The sequence below is a fragment of the Prinia subflava genome, chromosome 1, assembly GCF_021018805.1.
Source record: "Prinia subflava isolate CZ2003 ecotype Zambia chromosome 1, Cam_Psub_1.2, whole genome shotgun sequence".
NCBI classification, from domain to species: domain Eukaryota; kingdom Metazoa; phylum Chordata; class Aves; order Passeriformes; family Cisticolidae; genus Prinia; species Prinia subflava.
The window spans coordinates 122,631,944-122,650,152 of record NC_086247.1 but is presented as its reverse complement, the minus strand read 5'-3'; the positions used below and the strand labels follow the sequence as shown (position 1 = coordinate 122,650,152).

Genomic DNA, 18,209 nt, shown 5'->3' with positions numbered 1-18,209 from the left:
ATCAAAAGAAGGAGGAAACTATGCCCACAGAGGGAGAGAAATCTCCCGAGGCAGAGAATAACAACAATAATAATAAAAAAGGGAAAAGTGGAGGCTCACAGGTAAAGAACACACACTCGAATAGGGAAGTGCCCAAACTATTAGCAATTAAAATGAAATGTTCAGCTAAAAGCATTTCCTGCTCAGGGCATCTTTCTTTGGGTTGGATGAAACACAGTTGGTTGGGTGCAATGTTTTTACTGCCTGGACATGTTTGTTTGATTGCATTTTGCAGTGATCAGCTGTTTTCCATGTAATAGAAGCATTTTTAAATTTTTTTCTTTATTTTGGGGGGGGAGGGAAAGACTAAATTGATGATGCAGTTGAGGTCTTGGCTGTCACGTAATCATAGATAATTGGTGACTCTTAAGAGCACTATGTTTAAAGATTATTTACAGCAATTCATACTTCCTTATTCAGAGCTGTATCATTGGTCTCCATGCAGAAGCACCTTTTTTTTTTTTTTTGGCTTCCTGTGCAAACCTTAATGCTGACTTCTGATGGTTCATACTTGCACTCTTCTCCTGAATCCTTGCTGTTTTCTCTTTTTATGGATAGGATTCTCAGCCTTCACCTCTTGCTTTGCTAGCAGCCACTTGCAGCAAAATAGGAACTCCTGGTGAGAATCAAGGAACTGGACAGCAGCAGATTATTATAGACCCAAATCAAGGTTTGGTGCAGCTTCAGAATCAGCCACAGCAGTTGGAATTGGTAACAACTCAGCTTGCTGGAAATGCTTGGCAGCTCGTTGCCGCTGCTCCTTCTGCTTCAAAAGAAAATAATGTTGCTCAACAAGGATCTTCTGTTGCCTCAAGCGCAGCAAGTCCCTCCAGCAGTAACAATGGAAGTACATCTCCTTCAAAAACCAAATCGGGCAATTCTTCTACAACGACCCCTGGACAATTCCAAGTCATTCAAGTACAGAATCCAAGTGGTAGTGTCCAGTACCAAGTGATTCCACAGATTCAGACAACGGAAGGTCAAATCAATCCATCCAACACTACTGGTCTACAAGACATACAGGGTCAAATTCAGCTTATTCCTGCTGGGAATAATCAAGCTATCCTCACAACTGCAAACAGGACAGCTTCGGGAAATGTTATTGCTCAAAACCTAGCAAATCAGACAGTTCCAGTCCAAATCAGGCCTGGTGTTTCCATACCACTGCAACTGCAAACTATTCCTGGTACTCAGGCACAAGTTGTAACAACGCTACCTATAAACATCGGTGGGGTAACCCTGGCTTTGCCTGTGATTAACAACGTTGCCACTGGAGGAAGTTCAGGACAAGTTGGCCAGTCTACTGAGAGTGGAGTTTCCAATGGAAATCAGCTGGCATCTACACCTGTCACTTCTGCCTCTGGTAGTACCATGCCAGAGTCTCCTTCCTCATCTTCCACCGCTACAACCACGGCCTCGACATCTCTGACTAGCAGTGACACACTGGTAAGCTCTGCAGAAACAGGCCAATACACAAGCACAGCAGGCAGCAGTAGTTCAGAGCAGGCGACTGAGGAACCTCAAACAACTGCTGCAGACTCGGAAGCCCAGAGCTCCAGTCAGCTTCAGTCCAATGGACTACAGAACGTCCAGGATCAGTCAGGCTCCCTTCAACAGGTCCAGATCGTAGGTCAGCCTATTCTGCAGCAGATACAGATCCAGCAGCCTCAACAGCAGATTATTCAGGCCATTCCTCCACAGTCATTTCAGCTCCAGTCAGGGCAGACTATACAGACCATCCAGCAGCAGCCTTTGCAGAATGTTCAGCTGCAGGCAGTGAGCCCAACTCAGGTGCTCATCAGGGCTCCAACTTTAACACCATCAGGACAGATCAGCTGGCAAACTGTGCAGGTTCAGAATCTGCAAAGCCTTTCAAATCTGCAAGTTCAAAATGCTGGGTTACCCCAACAACTGACCATTACCCCTGTGTCTTCAAGTGGTGGCACAACCATTGCCCAGATTGCTCCCGTGGCTGTTGCTGGTACCCCCATCACTCTGAATGCTGCCCAGCTTGCTTCAGTACCTAATCTTCAAACAGTAAGTGTTGCCAACCTGAGTGCTGCAGGTGTTCAAGTTCAAGGAGTCCCTGTTACCATTACCAGCGTTGCAGGTGAGTGGTCTGACAAAGTTTTGGGGTTTTGCTTGTTTGTAGAGTTGTTTTGTTTTGTTTGTGGTGATTGTTTGTGGCTTTGGTGTGGTGTTGGGGTTTTTTGGTTGTTTTTTTTTTACAAGAATGCTAGATGATTTTAGATTAACACTCTTTCTTCAGGTTTTTCTGTAACGAATGTTAAACCCTTACTGTGAGGAAATATCTTGCACTTATCACTGAAATTCAGATTTTAAAACAACTGACATTTTTGCTAAACATTGAATTAATATTACCATTTGCATCAATTGAAATGGAACTGTTTGTATTTGATAAACTATACTTAAATATTTCTGTCCTCCATCTTACTAAAGACATGTAGGCTCCAGAAGTGAACATGAGAATTTACGCTTAGAGCTTTGGTGTGTTTGAAAATCAACACAAAAAAGCTTTTTCCAACCAGGCAGTATTCCTAGTCTCCTTTTGGGAGGTGTAGAATGAGAAGTGACAATATGTGAGCTGGGATACCTTGTATCCTGGCGTGTATTCATATGGAACTACTCATTGTATTCTACACTAGCTCATAAAGTTGTTCCCCTAAAAGTTTGAGTTCTGCAAAGAGACTGAGTGGAATAAGGTGTACTTGATCATAGTTTCTGTGGCTTGCTTTAAAAATAAAAAGATAAAACCAACTGGTGACTGTACTTCAGTACTTGCTGCTGAACTTTTGATATGTACTATGAAATGCCTGTTTGGTTGTGCTGGTCTAATAGTTGGGAAGGGAGCTATTAAAAGGCTCTAGGCTGGATAAGCTTATTTTTTCGGTAAACCCTATGCAAGGTCTCTGCAGTGTCCCACAAGGACAACTATTTTTGTAAAATTTGCTGACTTTTAATGTTTCAGCTATAACTTGATTGAGGTAGAGGTTCTCTTTGTCAGCTGGATAACTACTTACTTAAGCTTGGGTTTATGTCATAGAAGTAAAAGTCTTCTATTGTAGTAGTTACAATAAACTCTTCTCAACCACAGCCTGACTATAGGCACATATTTTTAGTAGAACATTGTTAGAAAAAAACACATCATGTTTAACTGCTGTCCAGTCTGCATAAGCAAACATTAGTATCATATTGACTCCTAAATGGCTTAGCTTTTTATAATCACATGTTAAGATGACAAATGTTTAACTGGGCAAAAGATTGTTCTCTTTAATTGAAATGTTTTTGAGGAGACATAATTACTAACATAGTTTAGTAGTAAGAAATTTGCTATTGAGAATTTCATCTGCTGTGGTACTTCTCAGCACAGAATGGCATGTTGAAGTACTAAGCGCTGAGTTAGATGCACTAAACCTGGCTTATTTAAGGAATGTCACACAAGTGTTAATCTGGGTAATCAGAAGTAAAATCTTGACCTTGTGATTAGTTGTAATGGTTCAAAGAGAAGTTTTGGTTACCTGTAGCTGAGCAGCTGCAGTCCTGTTTATCTTGGAACACTTCTTTTCTTGATGGGAAGGTACTGGTTGACACTTTTCTTAGACAAAAGTCTCTGCTTTGGTAGGGAACTCCACAGGAAGCCTGTTTTGGGAACAGCCTAGCTTTGGGGGTGCTGGAAAAACCTTCCTGCATGTGGGTTTTTTTCTCTGCTTACTAATGGCGTACTACTATTCAGTACATATTAGTAGGTATTAGAGCAAGAAATTCTGAATATCATCTTTGTTGGTTATATTGTTGCTACCTGTGCTTGCATATGATGTCTTCTGGAAAATAAAGGAATTGCGATTGGTAACTTGAGGATGAAAAAAGGGCAATGAATCACAAGTCCTGGACAAGCCAAGCCTTAGTCATACAGTGTTTGTATGTTAACTAGACTACATTTTGTGACCATGGAATTCCTCTTCCTTGTGCCCATTCTCTGCCACCCTGCACCCTGTAGGCCTTACAGCTGTTTCCATAATTTCTTGGCAGCAGTGAATCATAGAAACATAGAATAGTTTAGACTGAAAGGGACCTCTAAAGGTCATGTAGTTCAACTCGTCTGCAATGATCAGGGATATCATCAACTAGATCAGGTTGCTCAGAGCCCCATCCAACCTGGCCTTGAATGTTTCCAGGGATGGGGCATCCACCATCTCTCTGGGCAATCTGTTCCAGTATTTTGCCACCCTCATTGTAAAGAACCTTCTTCCTTATGTCTAATCTACATCTACCCTCTTTCATATTCAGGCTATTCCCTATTGTCCTATCACTACATGCTCTTGTAGAAAGTTCTTCAAGTCTCTTGTAGCCCCTTTAGATACTGGAAAGTGCAATAAGGTCTCCCCAGAGCCTTTTTTTCTTCAGACTGAACAACCCCATTTCTGTCAGCCTTTCCCTATAGAAGAGGTGCCCCACCCCTGTAAGTATTTTGACTTTTTTTTTCTCTCCTTTGTCAATAAGGTACTATTTCTCTCCTCAGATTTGATATTATGGAGAAAGAACAAGCTTTGTGAATGCAAGAGATTAGTTATAATTTCCTTCTCTTAGTCATCTATGCTTAGTTATCTATGCTTCTGTCCTATGGAACTTTGTGATTCTACACTCTGGCAGTGGGAGACATGGTAGAATGGAGAGTGAAGAACATGATGTATTAATGCTCTATTAAGATTCCAAGGAAAGAATGGTTATGAAATAGAAAATTGGAAACATGCTAAGATCTAATCTTTGCTTGCCACCTAAATAGAATAAGCTGACTTGATCAGGGCTGTTAACTTCCTCAGGTTTGCTGGGTTTTTATTTGAAATGTTCTTTTTTGTTATTCCAGGCATCATTACAGGAAACCTTTTGAAAAACAAACAGCTCAGCTACCTCAATATCTGCAGACTGGTATTTCTTTTCTGCAGTACCTGAGCTTGCCAGTGTGAAGTGTCTTGAAAATAAGCTGAACTCTCCACAAGTAGATCATTAACCACAAATGGGCAGTAGAAATAGGTGTTAGAAACGAGCTGTATGGAGGATGTCTAGAAAAATTTAAGGAGAAGGCTGAGTGAAGAACTCATCCCATGCATTGATTCAGGTGCTCTAACTTTGTTAGGGAAAAGAAGTTAACTTTGTCCTTCAATCAAACCCCTTCAATCAAGCCAGCTGAGTTTCTAGAAAAAAAAAAAGCCTTTAAAAAAATCACAATAAAAAACTGGTTTTTGTGTCATATTTCTGTTCCATGAGCAGTGGTTTTCCTAGTTATTTCCACAGTGGGATATGTAAGCAGTTTTTTCTTTAGTTTTTCAGTAGTAAATGAAATAGTAAAGCAGAAAAATACTTAGTTTAAAATTATAACAGAATTGTTAATTTATAGAAAATTTTGAGAAATGGGGGGAGTTGTAGTTTTTGTTGGGTTTTGTTGTTGTTTTGTCAGATGGACTCTAAATTCCAAAAGAGAAAAAATTCACATTAGGAAGAAAAACATTAAAATCTGGTAAATACTATATCTAATCTACCTTTCATAACCTTTGTTACCGAAAGCCTACTATAAACCTAGCAAGATGTGTAAGTGTGTTTGGGGTTTTTTTGTTGTGTTTTTAGTTAAAAGTTCAAAAACTGATCCTGGTAAGTACCATACTTAAGGTTATATGTTGCATGTGGTCAAAAAGCAGGGCAAAGCAGAGAAGTTCTCACGTTCTTTCACTTTCTGGCATGAGGGAAAACTTCAGTGTCAACGATGAAAATGATTTTTTTTACTGTGAGAGCAACTGAGTACTGACACAGGCTGCCCAGAGGACTTGCAGACTCTTCATCTTTGGAGATACTGAGAAACTGTCTGGACATGGTCCTGGACAACTTTCTGTAGGTGGCCCTGCCTGACCAGGATGATGGGACCAGATGCTCTCCGAAGGTCCCTTAAAGTCTACACCAATCTGTGATTCAATAAAATTTCATTAACGTGTACAAAGTGTCAGTCAAAGGCATAATTAAATGTACAGAATAAAGTTTTAATATTCTTATCCAGTCAAGTTTCTGAGCATTAAAACCAGGTCTTTAAGCATTTGTTTAATTAAGAAGTAGACAAACAACAGGCTACATAAAAACCACTGTGGTTGCTTGAACATTCAGGGATCTACTAATACCTGCCTTGCAATGAGATCAGTACCTGTCATAGCCTTTTACCAAGCTAGTTCTGCACTAAGTATTTCTTCTCTGCTCTATCAATTGCTGTTTTACACATGGTTCCCTGTGCAAGGGGATAGCCTGGAATGTCACGGGTGGCAACTTCCTGAATTTAGCCCCTATAGTCTTGGGGAAAAGCAGATACTACAGAGTACCCTTGCCTTTTTTCAAAGCTTCTGCTGTGAGAGTTGCAAGTTCAAAGGATTCCTGTTCCTAGCCCCTTTTAAAAATAAGGTATCTTTTGCCTTTTCAGGTCCTTCATTTTGTCTAGATGTGTTAATTGACAATATAAGGGACTATGTAAAAGGAACTGATTTTAGTAGTAGCTGATTCTAAGAAAAATGCAGTTTGTAAAATTGTTATCTTTTTGTAGTCTAAGTTGTTTTGTCTGGTTGGTTGGTTTTGGTGTTTTTCTCTCTTTTCTTGGTGGGTTTTTTGTGGGATTTTCTGACTTGGGATTTTTTGTTGGTTGTTTTGTTTTTCCCCTCAGGAAAATTCTCTCTTTATTATGAGGAAAAAAAAACCGTAATAGATCAAACTAATATATACCCTAATTATTCGTCTTAGTGTAATTTTCTTACATGATGGAGATGTTTGCCCCATACAAAAGTGAATTAGATGATTTTGTTTTATAACAGTGAAAAATATTATTTCTATTTTACGTATACTTGTTCCAAGATTTTTTACTTGTTTAGAACAAAAGTCATCAGATTCCATCATCCTGCAACACAATTTCAAGCCTTTTTCCTGAAGATGAGTGGTGACATGGCCTGAATTATGGGGAATTTGGAGTTCATCCACCCAAAATAACCTAGAGCAATGACTTCTGTTCAGTGGAACAGTCTGTTGCCTGGCAATTGTAAAGCTGGAGAGTTTTAAGTCTTTTGTAGGGGCTTGCGATGGGCTCCAAAATAGTTCTTAATGACAATGAAATCCAGTGCCAAGTGTTCTTATTGGGGTACTTAAAAAATATAATTGTCCTTGTAATTCTGTTTCATACTCTGTAGTACTGTGAGCTACTAAGGCATTTCTCTCTTTGGCCAGATACTTCCACATAACTGTGACTAGCAGTTATGCGATTTGCCAGTACCTTGAGGTCTCCTGATTTCTTGTGTAGTTTCCCACGTGTCTGCATCCAGCTTCAGCCTGTATTCAAGGCTTTCTCTTCCCTTTCTCTCTTTATTAACTCTTCTTGTGTGACAGTTCACTAGTTTAAGAACTTGCAGTTCAAAGGCTCAATGTATTGTTTAGATGTGACTGTCATTCTGGGTCAGAATTTGATGAGGACTTTGAAGCATTCTACCCAGTTCTTTAAACAGGAAAAAAAAGGATTAGACTACCTGGATGTCACTCAGTGACTGGAAGAAAGGAAACATCACACCAGTTTTTAGAAAGGTAACAAGTAGGCCCCTGAGAACTAGCAGTCAGCCTCATGTCTGTGTCTGGTATGATCATGGAACACACCTCCTGCCAGCCATGTCCAGGCATGTGGGTACAGAGGTGGTTAGAGACAGCCAGCATGTTTTCCCAAAGGTACACCAAACACGGCTTCACAGAGGGCAAGTCGTGCCTGACAAATCCAGTGGCCTTCTGTCATGGAGTGACTGTATCGGTAGGTAAAGGAAGAGCTGCTGATAATAATCTACTCCATCTGCCATGCCTTATTGTAAGGGTTTTTGATATAGTTCCTAACAGTAGCCTTGGAGAGGTATGAATTTTATGGATGAGAGGGAAGTGGCTGGATGGCCATATTCGAAGTTGCCATCAATGATTCAATCTCCAAATGTGGATCAGTAATCAATGATGTTCCTCAGGGGTCTGTACTGAGACCAGTGCTGTCTTTACTAATGATGTTGGGGGATTCTGTGCACCCGTGGCAGATTTGCAGATGGCACAAAAATGAGTGGTGCAGCTGATGTGCTTGAGGGAAAGGATGCCATCCAGGCGGGTCTGGCAGGCTTGAGAAGTGGGCCAATGTGAACCTCATTGTACTTCAGCAAGGCCAAAGGAAAGGTCCTGCCCCTGTGATGGGGCAATGCCTAATCTCAGTATAGATTGCGTGATGAGGTAATGGATTGAGAGCAGCTTTGTGGAGAAGGACTGGGGATATTAGAAGACAAAAAATGGCATATGTGCTAGCAATGTACACTTGCAGCCCAGGGAGCCTATTGTATCCTGGGCTACATAAAAATGAACAAGGCCAGTAGTTCCAGGGATGTGATTCTCTCCCTCTTTGCCACTGTTGTGAGACCCCATCCAGAGTAGTGTGTCCTGTGCTGGGATCCCCACTAGAAGACAGACATGCATCTGTTAGAGCTGGTCCAGAAGAGGGTCATGAAAATGATCAGAGAGCTGAAATACATCTTGTATGAAGACGGGCTGAGAGAGTTGGGGTTGTTCAAAGTGGTGAAGAGAAGGCTCTAGGAGCTTTTAGGTATACAAATGGGATCTTGTTAGAAAGACTTTTTACCAAGACCTGCCTACAGTAACAGCATAAGGGGCAGCAGTTTTAAGCTGAAAAAGGGTAGGTTTAGATTGGACATAAGGAAGAAATGCTTTACTCTGAGTGGTTAGACACTGGAACAGGTTTTCCAGTGAGGTTGTAAATGCTTCATCCCTGAAAGTGTTCAAGATGAGGATGGGTAGGTCTTTGAGCAACGTGATCTAGCTGAAAGTGTTCCTGCCCATGGCAGGAGGATCAGAACTACGTGATCTTTAAAGGTGCCTTGTGACCCAAAACATTCTATGATTCTATGAATATAAGAATCAAAAGTGTTTCTGACCCTGTCTCATGCTGACTGCAGGTGATGCATACAAGACCAGAGCTAAGATTCTCTTCCCTCAGTCAGTCATATGCATATACTTGAGCTGAAAGTGGGACTTTTTTAAAAACAAGTTTAATAGTTCTTGATGGATTTATTTTCTCTGAATTTCTCTTTTCTGAATCTGCCTAAATTTTTATGCATTTTTATGCAGTATTTTTATGCCATATATTGTGTTTTAATTGTTGCATAAGACATTTTTTAATTTGAAGTTTTTAAGTTCCTCTATTATGAAAACTTCAAATACCTGATTAATCTTCATACTATTCAGTCTTCTATTTTTCTCTATTACATATGCTAGATTTTGAGGGAAGAGAAGATATTTAGTGTCAAGTCCTAGGATATAACATTTACATTGTTGAACAAAAAATGCTTTTTTGTGACGACATATCCTGTGGAGCTCCTCTTGTGTTAATGTAATAGTGAGTATGTCTAGAAAGAGAACTCAGTGAGTGGTGTAGCTAAGCAGGGATTCCTGTAGGTGGTAAGAAGGTGAAAAGGGTTTAAAATAGCTACATTACATACAAGGAAACTTGCAAATATAAACACCAAAGGCGGAAATCAAAGGAGCTGAACGATAGGGGTTGCATGATTTTTTTTTTTTTAAATAACATGCAGTGTTTTCCTGGATGTTCATTGACAAGCAAGATGCAGCAAACATCTTGAAAGAAACAAGCTGCAAGCTGTGGAATCTGTAGTAAAAAGATAAGTGCAAAGTACTGAGCTGTATTAAAAAACAAACAAGCAAAAAAAGGAGTATATCTTGTTTTTTTACTTCATAATATGTGACTTGGCATTCTGAGAGTGTAGATAGGAGGAGTATAGAAATGTAGCATACTTTTTCCAAAGTCATGAAAGGTCACAACTGTTCTCAGGCTGCCTTGAGCTGAGAATTGTTGCAGAACCACAGTGTTCTAAATATTATAGTACCGGCATCCTTTTCAAATGTTTCAAAGTAATTACAGGAGAAGCATTTAGTCTCCTAATGACAAAATTGCCTTAGTTATGGGATTTTCTTAGACTGAAATTCAATACAGTGGCAGAAATAGTTTGACAACAAACTGCAGTTGAAAACAAACATTTGCCATGGTGATGGTAGCATAAAAATAAAGGTGTCAGTATACTGGTTCTGAACTGGATGCCTAAGGAATGTGCAATCTGCCTGTTCAGATAAATTGCCAATGGAGAATAACCTGGTTAATATGCCTCACTAAAATGAGTCTTTTCTGCCTGACCTGTGAGTAGCAAGGCATGACTTCATCACTACGTCTAAAATAAAGGAGAAGGGGAAGTATTTCAAGTACCAACTTTGGTCATAATTGCCAGGTAAAATGGGTTTATAATGAGCTATTTTTATGCTACAAACTTATGTAAGCCTTAAAGTCTTCAAAGAAAGAAGCTATATTTCCATATTAGATTATGTATATCATCAGTACAGATGCACTCTCTTGAGAATATTGGGTTTTGCCATCCCCTCTCTCAATCCCTATTGTCAGAAATCGGAGCTCATAGAACAGGAAAAGAATTGGCTGAGCTTCCTTGTTTGTAAAATGCCAAGCAAGTGAATTGAGAGATATGGCACATCATCAGCTTGTTAGTATTTTTTTCTTTTTAAAAGCATACTTAGATCTGCACTAAGCCAACCTTCTTGTTCTTCCATTACCACCTGGTGCGAGGGAAAGACAAGAAGCATATTCAAAATTTAATTTCAACAGCTTCCTCACTGTAACTTAAATTTTGGAGTTCTAAGTCTCGTATGATTTTGGAGCTGGTAGATGAAATAAATAATTTCTTACTGTTAATGTATTAAAAATATTTTAATAGCAGTGTTGATTATTGAAAAAGCTAACCATTTATGGAATGGAATGTTGTGTTCTAAGAGGAATATTAATTTCAAGTGAAACAGTGTTACTATTGCCCTGTGGAGAGCCAGGAGTTGGACTCAATGATTCTTGTGGGTCCCTTCCAAGTCAGAATGTTCTATGATTATTGAAAAGCAATTATTTTTTTCGTGGTCAATGATTTTTAATGGATAATTTAGTTAATAAAAGTAGTTTGATTTATATGCTATAACATTGTAGCTTTGGAAGTATTCAGGACTGTGTAATAAAGTAAATTGTTAAAATTAATATTTTACACTGGTTATGACACCTTCACCAAAACAGTCGCTCTGGACATCTGTAGTCTCTTGAGAAATGTAGCATCAGAGCACATGCTTAGTTTAGTTTGGGATATGGTTATACAGTTATATTGATTTCTCCATGCATCTGTTCCTAACAGTGGAGTCTCCACTGGTGTTTGATCAGTTGGCCATTGGGAAAACTGTATCACCCCAACATGCGTATTTAATCTTCATAGATTTGCAGACTAGTATTATTTTGTTTTAAAGAGAGAATTATCAGTTAATAGCTTCCTGCCAAGAAAACCCTTGGGATGCATGTTAAGAACAAGCCTGAGTTTCCTTAATTATAGTTTCAAATGATGATGTGACCGCTTTTCCCTTGACAAAAATACTGAAGTTTAAGAAATATGGGCCTTGATTTTCTTGTTTCTTTGGTCATCAGGAAGTTAACTGACAAAAGTGAAGATTTTCAGTTTATTCTGATCCAAAAAACAAGACTAGATAAACAATTTTGTAGGGTTAACAGTGTTACAGAAAATGTCAGAACTTTTATGGGTTTGGATCTTAGAGATTTCTTCTTCCGTGACCCTTCTTCTGTGATTCTATAATATGTAGTTTTGTTGGTCCTTGCCTGATGAAGGCTATAACAAAGTTTCAGTTTTTACATCTTTAATATACAAGTTAGTTTTAATATTGGTCAGTCTATTCATCCATAGGCTGTTAATAAAACCAAAGCTTGTAGCTCAAGTCTGGTCTTGCTTTAAAGATCTTAATATCTTTAAAAATGTTTTATGAATTATGGGTTTTTTTCCTGATAATATCTTTAAAATTCCTTTTAATCACCTCTTTTTTTTTTTTTTTTGTACATTTACTTTTATCTTGATCAACATAACATTCCTTATAGCCAAAATATTTACTTCAAGGAAATTCGTGAACCTTCTAGTCAAGTGTAAAATATGTAAGCCAACTAAAGCATAGTAAAAATCCCATAATGCCCACTCAGTAAAGCTCCCTGCCCTATCTCCCCAAATCCAAGTAGAATACTGGAACCTTAGCTTATATTTTTTCATGTTAGCCTACTTCTGTCTTTTCAAGACTCAGATATTACTACTGCATGGCAGTACTCATGAATTGTGTGGAGATGCAGGAAATGACACTTTGTGAGTGTGTGGTTTTGTTGCCATATGGCAGAAGTGTGTAAGATAGGCACTTGATTTTTGTTTTGTTTCAGTTTGTCAGGTATTGAGCTTCTCCAGTCAGACTGTGGAAATGACAGTCTACAGGTCTCTTTCTAGCCATGCCTCTGTTTAAGAGTTAGGGGGAAGAATTAAAGGAAAGAACTGGGCCACATTCTGTTGTGGCTATAAACTGTAGAATAGTCTGTAGAATAGTCTGAGAATTGGGGCAAGGGGATGGTGGAGAGGGAGATGGTCCATAAAAGTAAATCTAAGAATCTTAATTTCTAACATCTGCTACTGATTTGCATGCAATGTGTCTGATACATTGCAGCACTGCTGGTGCTTGGGTTTTCAGCTGTTGCTCTAAGTTTCAGCATGCAGGAAACTACTTGTGTTCATCTGCAGAGAACTGTTCGTAGACACTCACCCTAAATATACTTTTCTTTTTGACTATTTATTCAATAATGATGAAAATCAAGGATTTTTGGGAGGGTCTCTTTTCGTTAGTATAACACAAGTTACTTTTCTAATTCCATGTCCTTCTTTAGAATACTTAATAAATTGACATTTTTTTTTCATTTGAAGTCACAGTATCCAAAACAACCAGAGACATTGCCTTGCTTTAACTGAAACCACCAGTTTGTTGTTCAAGAATAAATTTTGTGAAATTCTAGCACTGTGATTGATTTTTATATTGTTATGGTCTTTTTGTGTTATATTTGTGATATCTCTTTCTTATATTTATTACTTTATTACTTATTAAAGTAATAAAAAGTAAACTTGCTTTCAGTTTAATGAAAGGTCCTACCAGCTGGGAAAACTTATTGTCTGGCTCAAAGTACTGAAGTGCCCTCAGGTTGTCCTGAAGCACTTGGGTAAAGCCTTATGTTTTTGAAAAATCATTAAAGTAACTTGGTGAAATTTTTGGGGCAGTGGTTTGATTTCCTGTAGCCAATATGATTCTTGCACTAATGGAAACAAATTTCATGTTTTGTAACATGCTTAAATCCCTCAAACTTTATTGCCTTAAGTTTAACTCCTGAAGTGGTACTTTCAACAGAAGTTAAATGTAGTTATTATGCTGTTCAGTAATTTTTTAACACACTGAGACTTGAAAAGATCATGAAGAAGAGGTCTTACAAATCTCGACAAAGTTAGCTATGGACAAAAGATAGCAACTTGCTGCAGTGCCCCTGTAGGAGGTAGAAAAGACAGATGTCTGTTTGATGCCACAGTTTGCACTGGAAACTTTCTGCTTGTAGTAGTGTCTGGACACAATGCTGTAATTTCTGATGACCCTTGTAGTAGGTGGGTGAATCCAGTTCCTCTTCTTACTCCAAACTGATCTTCTTTACAGAACGTGTAGGTCCCTTGTATCAGTACTTGCAGTTTCTGTTCTGAGGAATTCTTTTGTCACATATTATTTCTTCATAAATCTTTATTAATCACTGCTTAGAAGAAAGAGCAGAATTGTCAGCGTGCCTCATCATCTTAGGTGTAAATATTCGAATTCAGTGTTGTCTTTACATATATGCAATTTTTAAATATGATTTGTGCATTTTTTTCAGCATGAGACCTCCTTCATAGTAGATGTTTTTTTTTAAAAAAAATTGAGGATCTCTATCTATATTGTCACATACTATTCAAATCTTGGCTATATCTTAATCAATAATATATAGATATGTTCTTATAAGTATACTGTATTATAAATAAATATATGAAGTATATAGATATTATCTTAGTATAAATTATGTGTATGTCTTTGTGGAAAAAGAATATTAAAGGATGTTTTCAAGCTTACAGTACCTGGTGTATGCAGGGCAAGTGAAGATGAGAAACTTCTTTTTTTCCCATTGCTTTGTGTCAGAGTTGTTAATGGGTGAGTTGCTGCATCAGCTCTGATGCCTGTAGAGCTTTGGAACTCTGCAGGCTGTCTTGTATTAATCTGCATTCAATTATGGATTCTAATGCAACCTTCTCTTTGCTTTCTAGAATACGCAGTTGAACAAATTTTCTTTTTGCAGCATTAGCCCCTGTGGCTCTAAGTACATTTCGCAAAGTGTTTCTCAGATTTTGCAGTAAGATGCGCCCTACTGAGGTAACTCTGTCATTGATGCTCTCATCTTTTGGCTGCCAAACATTGGTTGTACAACAGCAACAGGAAATACACAGGGTTTTTTTCTGAGGAACTGTGTACCAGAACATAGAAGTATCCTTTTCTTAGTCTTAAATTTCTCTTCTTTCTGAGATCCAATGCTTTACTCCCATGATTTCTGTAGATCAATAAAGTTAAGTCCTTCTCTTTCCTTTCTGCCCTAACTATGTCAGAGAGTAGTCTTTCATGCCTTTCATGCTCCTTCAGGTGAACAAGAGTAGGAAAGCAGGTGGTAAAAGGAAGCTTGGTTTGACTTAGAATGGATGACCAAGCCTAATAACCAGCAGTCAATCACTCTGTACAAAACTGCATTTTAGGTACCATGCATTAGCTGTCTTAAATCATTCAAGTGCTGTTATGATTTTGCAAATTAATTTTAACTGAAAATGTGATTGATATGTGTATGTGATTATTTGGTTTCGTAGTAATTACTTAAGATTGTTAAATTTTCTTGCATGAATGTATTAAAAACTCATGTATGGGAAAGTATATGTGAGTTTTACTGGCAAAGATGCAGTTTTACTGCAAAATTGGAAAGCTGAGCAAGTGATGCTGAAGAATAAAGGATGTGCAGTCATTTTTCTTGATCATCCTGTATTATGTTAATAAGTAAGCCATTTACTTAATGGCTTAAATGGGAAACATTAGTGCCTAAGATCATGCAGGTTCTTTTATTTAAGAAGCTTAAAAAATTCTATTTAGTAACAAACATATTTGTAATATTGCAAAAAGTGAACTCTGTTGCAGTTGATTTGTCAAGTAAATACTGTATCAGATATCCTTGCTGTATGCATTTTGTCTTATGGTCAAATAAATGATTACTACCCAATAGAAAGAGAGAACTTAGGCCTGAGAGGAAATGAAATGCAATTAAGTATCAATGTTATTTTATATCAATGTTATTTTGTAACATTTGGTTGTAACTTAATTTTATATCCTGACAGTATGTACAATAAAGCTCAGACATACATAAGTTCAGCTATAATTTTTTTTAATCAAGATATTTCACAGTTTCAGAAATCATTATTAAAGAAATCATGGGAACTTGAGAAAACTTTCTGTGTTCCAAAAGCAGGTGTCAGTGTGCAGTGACTGCTTTCACAGCTCATACAGAATAAAACAGATGAACTGAAGTGTGACTTTGTTCCCTCGTGTAGTGATTTGTTCAGATCTCTTTCTGAAACCTGTGCTGAAGCATGAGAGCTATTGTTACTGAAGAGTTTGATTATGAATGGTGAAGTGTAGTGATATCAGGTCTTGCGGTTTGGAGTATGTCAGGAAGAAGCAATTTCAAGTGATCTCCTGGCTATAGCAGCATTTTTGGAGGGCTTTAAATAGCATTTAATGTTTCTAGTAAGACATTGAAAGGAATATTTTTAATAAACCTTTTTTTCTCCATCTAGAAAGTGTTAAAAAATTATTCTGTTCCTGTATGGATAACATTATTTCAACGACCTGTTTTTAGAGTAAGCAGGTTCATTTATTGGGTTTGGTTGGTTGTTTGTGTTTTTTTTAAAAAAGAAGCCAATTTAGACCTAGATGCTCTCAATTGAAAAATCCTCTCTGTTTTGAGCTTTTAGAAGTTTGCCTAATTTAATTTTGTAGGCTGTTGACAAACTCATATCAATATTAAGTTTTCTCAGTATCTTTTCTTTGGTAGAGGTGATTTAAGAAGTTCAAGAAATGATTAAATTCTCGTATCTTCCCTTCATATTCTGTTTATTTTTCTTCCTTTTTAAAAAGTGCAAGTGATATAAAAGTTAAAGCCCCTAGTGATCTATAGAATTATAGTATGTAGTTTAAGTAAACATCCCATACAACTCAAGACCATAACAGACTCACTTTGAGATTTTGGGCATGTTCTGTCAGTTGTTTTATGAAAATTTTCTGATTTTTCTTCAGGAGAAAAGATATTTAAACTGGTCTAAAACACACTCCTATTATTCGCAAAGAACAAAGACTTCTATGTTTAACAGCTTTAAAATGAGAATAGGTACATTTCTACCCTTTGTATTACTAGTGTGCTAGCTTGTTGGAGTGCTCTCTCAGTTCAAAACAAAATCAAGTCCAGTAATTACATTATTTAATGTTTTCTTATAGATTTGTAAATCTCTGACAAAGAATATTTATCATGTGTGTGTACTTTGTTCAGTTACTCTTTTACCTCAAAAGATGAGATTTGCTTATTGAATTTTCTGGCCTGGTTCTTCAAATAAGGCAATTTGTATGATATTTTGAGAGCTTCAGAACCTTCTGTTCTGAATTTAGTAAGTGGAATTCAAGAGAAGGGAGTTTAAAATAGTGACTCCATGAGATCAATTTAAAGAAGAAAACTCAACATGCACATTAGAAGATGTTATAACTAGTTAATGCTATCTAAAGAGTAGTCATCTAATTACTGTTAAACTGAAACCATGTGGGGAATGTAATTGTCTGCCTGAGCAGCCTTACTCAGCATTGTCCTCTTTGTATTTTTATTGTCATTTTTATGGTTATTGTGAATTTCTACTCAAATGTGTCACTGTATTATGTCTAATAAATAGATTAAGGTTGTAGCTCAGTAGTGTGTATCCTGTATTTCAAGGTATGCCCTGTCCTCATATGGAAGAAGGAAAGTTCAGAAAGGTAAAGTGTGTGTCAGCAGTGGTACTTGATATTCCGAAGAAGTGTCAGAAGACCCTTGTGTAGTTGATCATCGCATTACTTGGACAGTGAAAGTTGGTTCATATGGAATCAGCAAAATAGATTGGATTTTTAGAAATGCTGAATAGGCTTCTCTATAAATGGGGATTGGTCATTATATCCTGAATATTAACCAGTAATCATGGGATGAGAAAAGGAGTGATCCTCCTCAGGGTTCAAGTGCCTCCATTCATATCTTGCTTGAAAAGCCTTGTTTTGGCAGCTGTCTTGGTGTAGGGTAAATTTAGGGAGGAAACTTTTGAAGGGGTCTCTTTAGAAAGCAGATTTAAGTGGCACCTCCCCCAGCCAGTTCACGAGGTAGATTTTCTTTGAGAGAAGTGGAAAAAACTATTTATTTAATGAGCAAAGTACTCACAGACATGAAAAAATGAACAAAACTCCTTGTTGCTCTCAGGAGATAGTAAATTTAGAGATTCAGAGTCTAAAGGGTTTTTTTGTAGGTATGGCTCATTTTGAGTTAGGAGCTGACAAGTCAGCGTCCAAGGGGGGCGCAGCATGGGCCTCTCCATGCTGAGGTTTGCTGGAATGGGTTCTTGGTGTTGGTTTTCTGGACCAGAGCAGAGTTGAACAGTTCCTCTGAAGAAGCCACAGTCTAGAGATAACTTTTTGGCTGATGAACTAGACGCTAGTTTAAAAATAAAGAAAGACTCTCTGGTTTTTCTTCTCAGCTGCAGGGCTGCAAATTCGAAGAGCACTCTGAGAACTTTATTTTTCTTTTGCTGTCCTTGTTAGGCAGCACAGTCTGTGAGAAAAAGAATTTCAGGGGAGTAAAAATGAAGTTTGTGCAGATAAACGGCGTGCATCTTCTTCCCCTTCTTTGCTCTCTCTGGGCCTGTTTAGAGCTACAGGGCCCATTTCTGAGCAAAAATACAGATGATGGGGATCCCAGGACACCACATCATAAAGTCACCTCAAGACAGCAGCCCAGGGAAAGGTTGCATCAAAACTTTAGTATCAATTCAAGA

General features: G+C 37.8%; 1 protein-coding gene across 1 annotated transcript in view; it reads left to right on the top strand.

Annotated features, from left to right (window-relative positions):
* The window catches only part of SP4 (Sp4 transcription factor), a 31,876-nt gene that overhangs the window by 1,109 nt on the left and 12,558 nt on the right, over positions 1 to 18,209 (top strand). Inside the window, exons 2-3 of the mRNA XM_063411010.1 lie at positions 1 to 101; positions 598 to 2,149. Of these exons, the coding sequence (XP_063267080.1) occupies positions 1 to 101; positions 598 to 2,149 (1,653 nt within the window). The remainder of the gene's footprint in view (positions 102 to 597; positions 2,150 to 18,209) is intronic.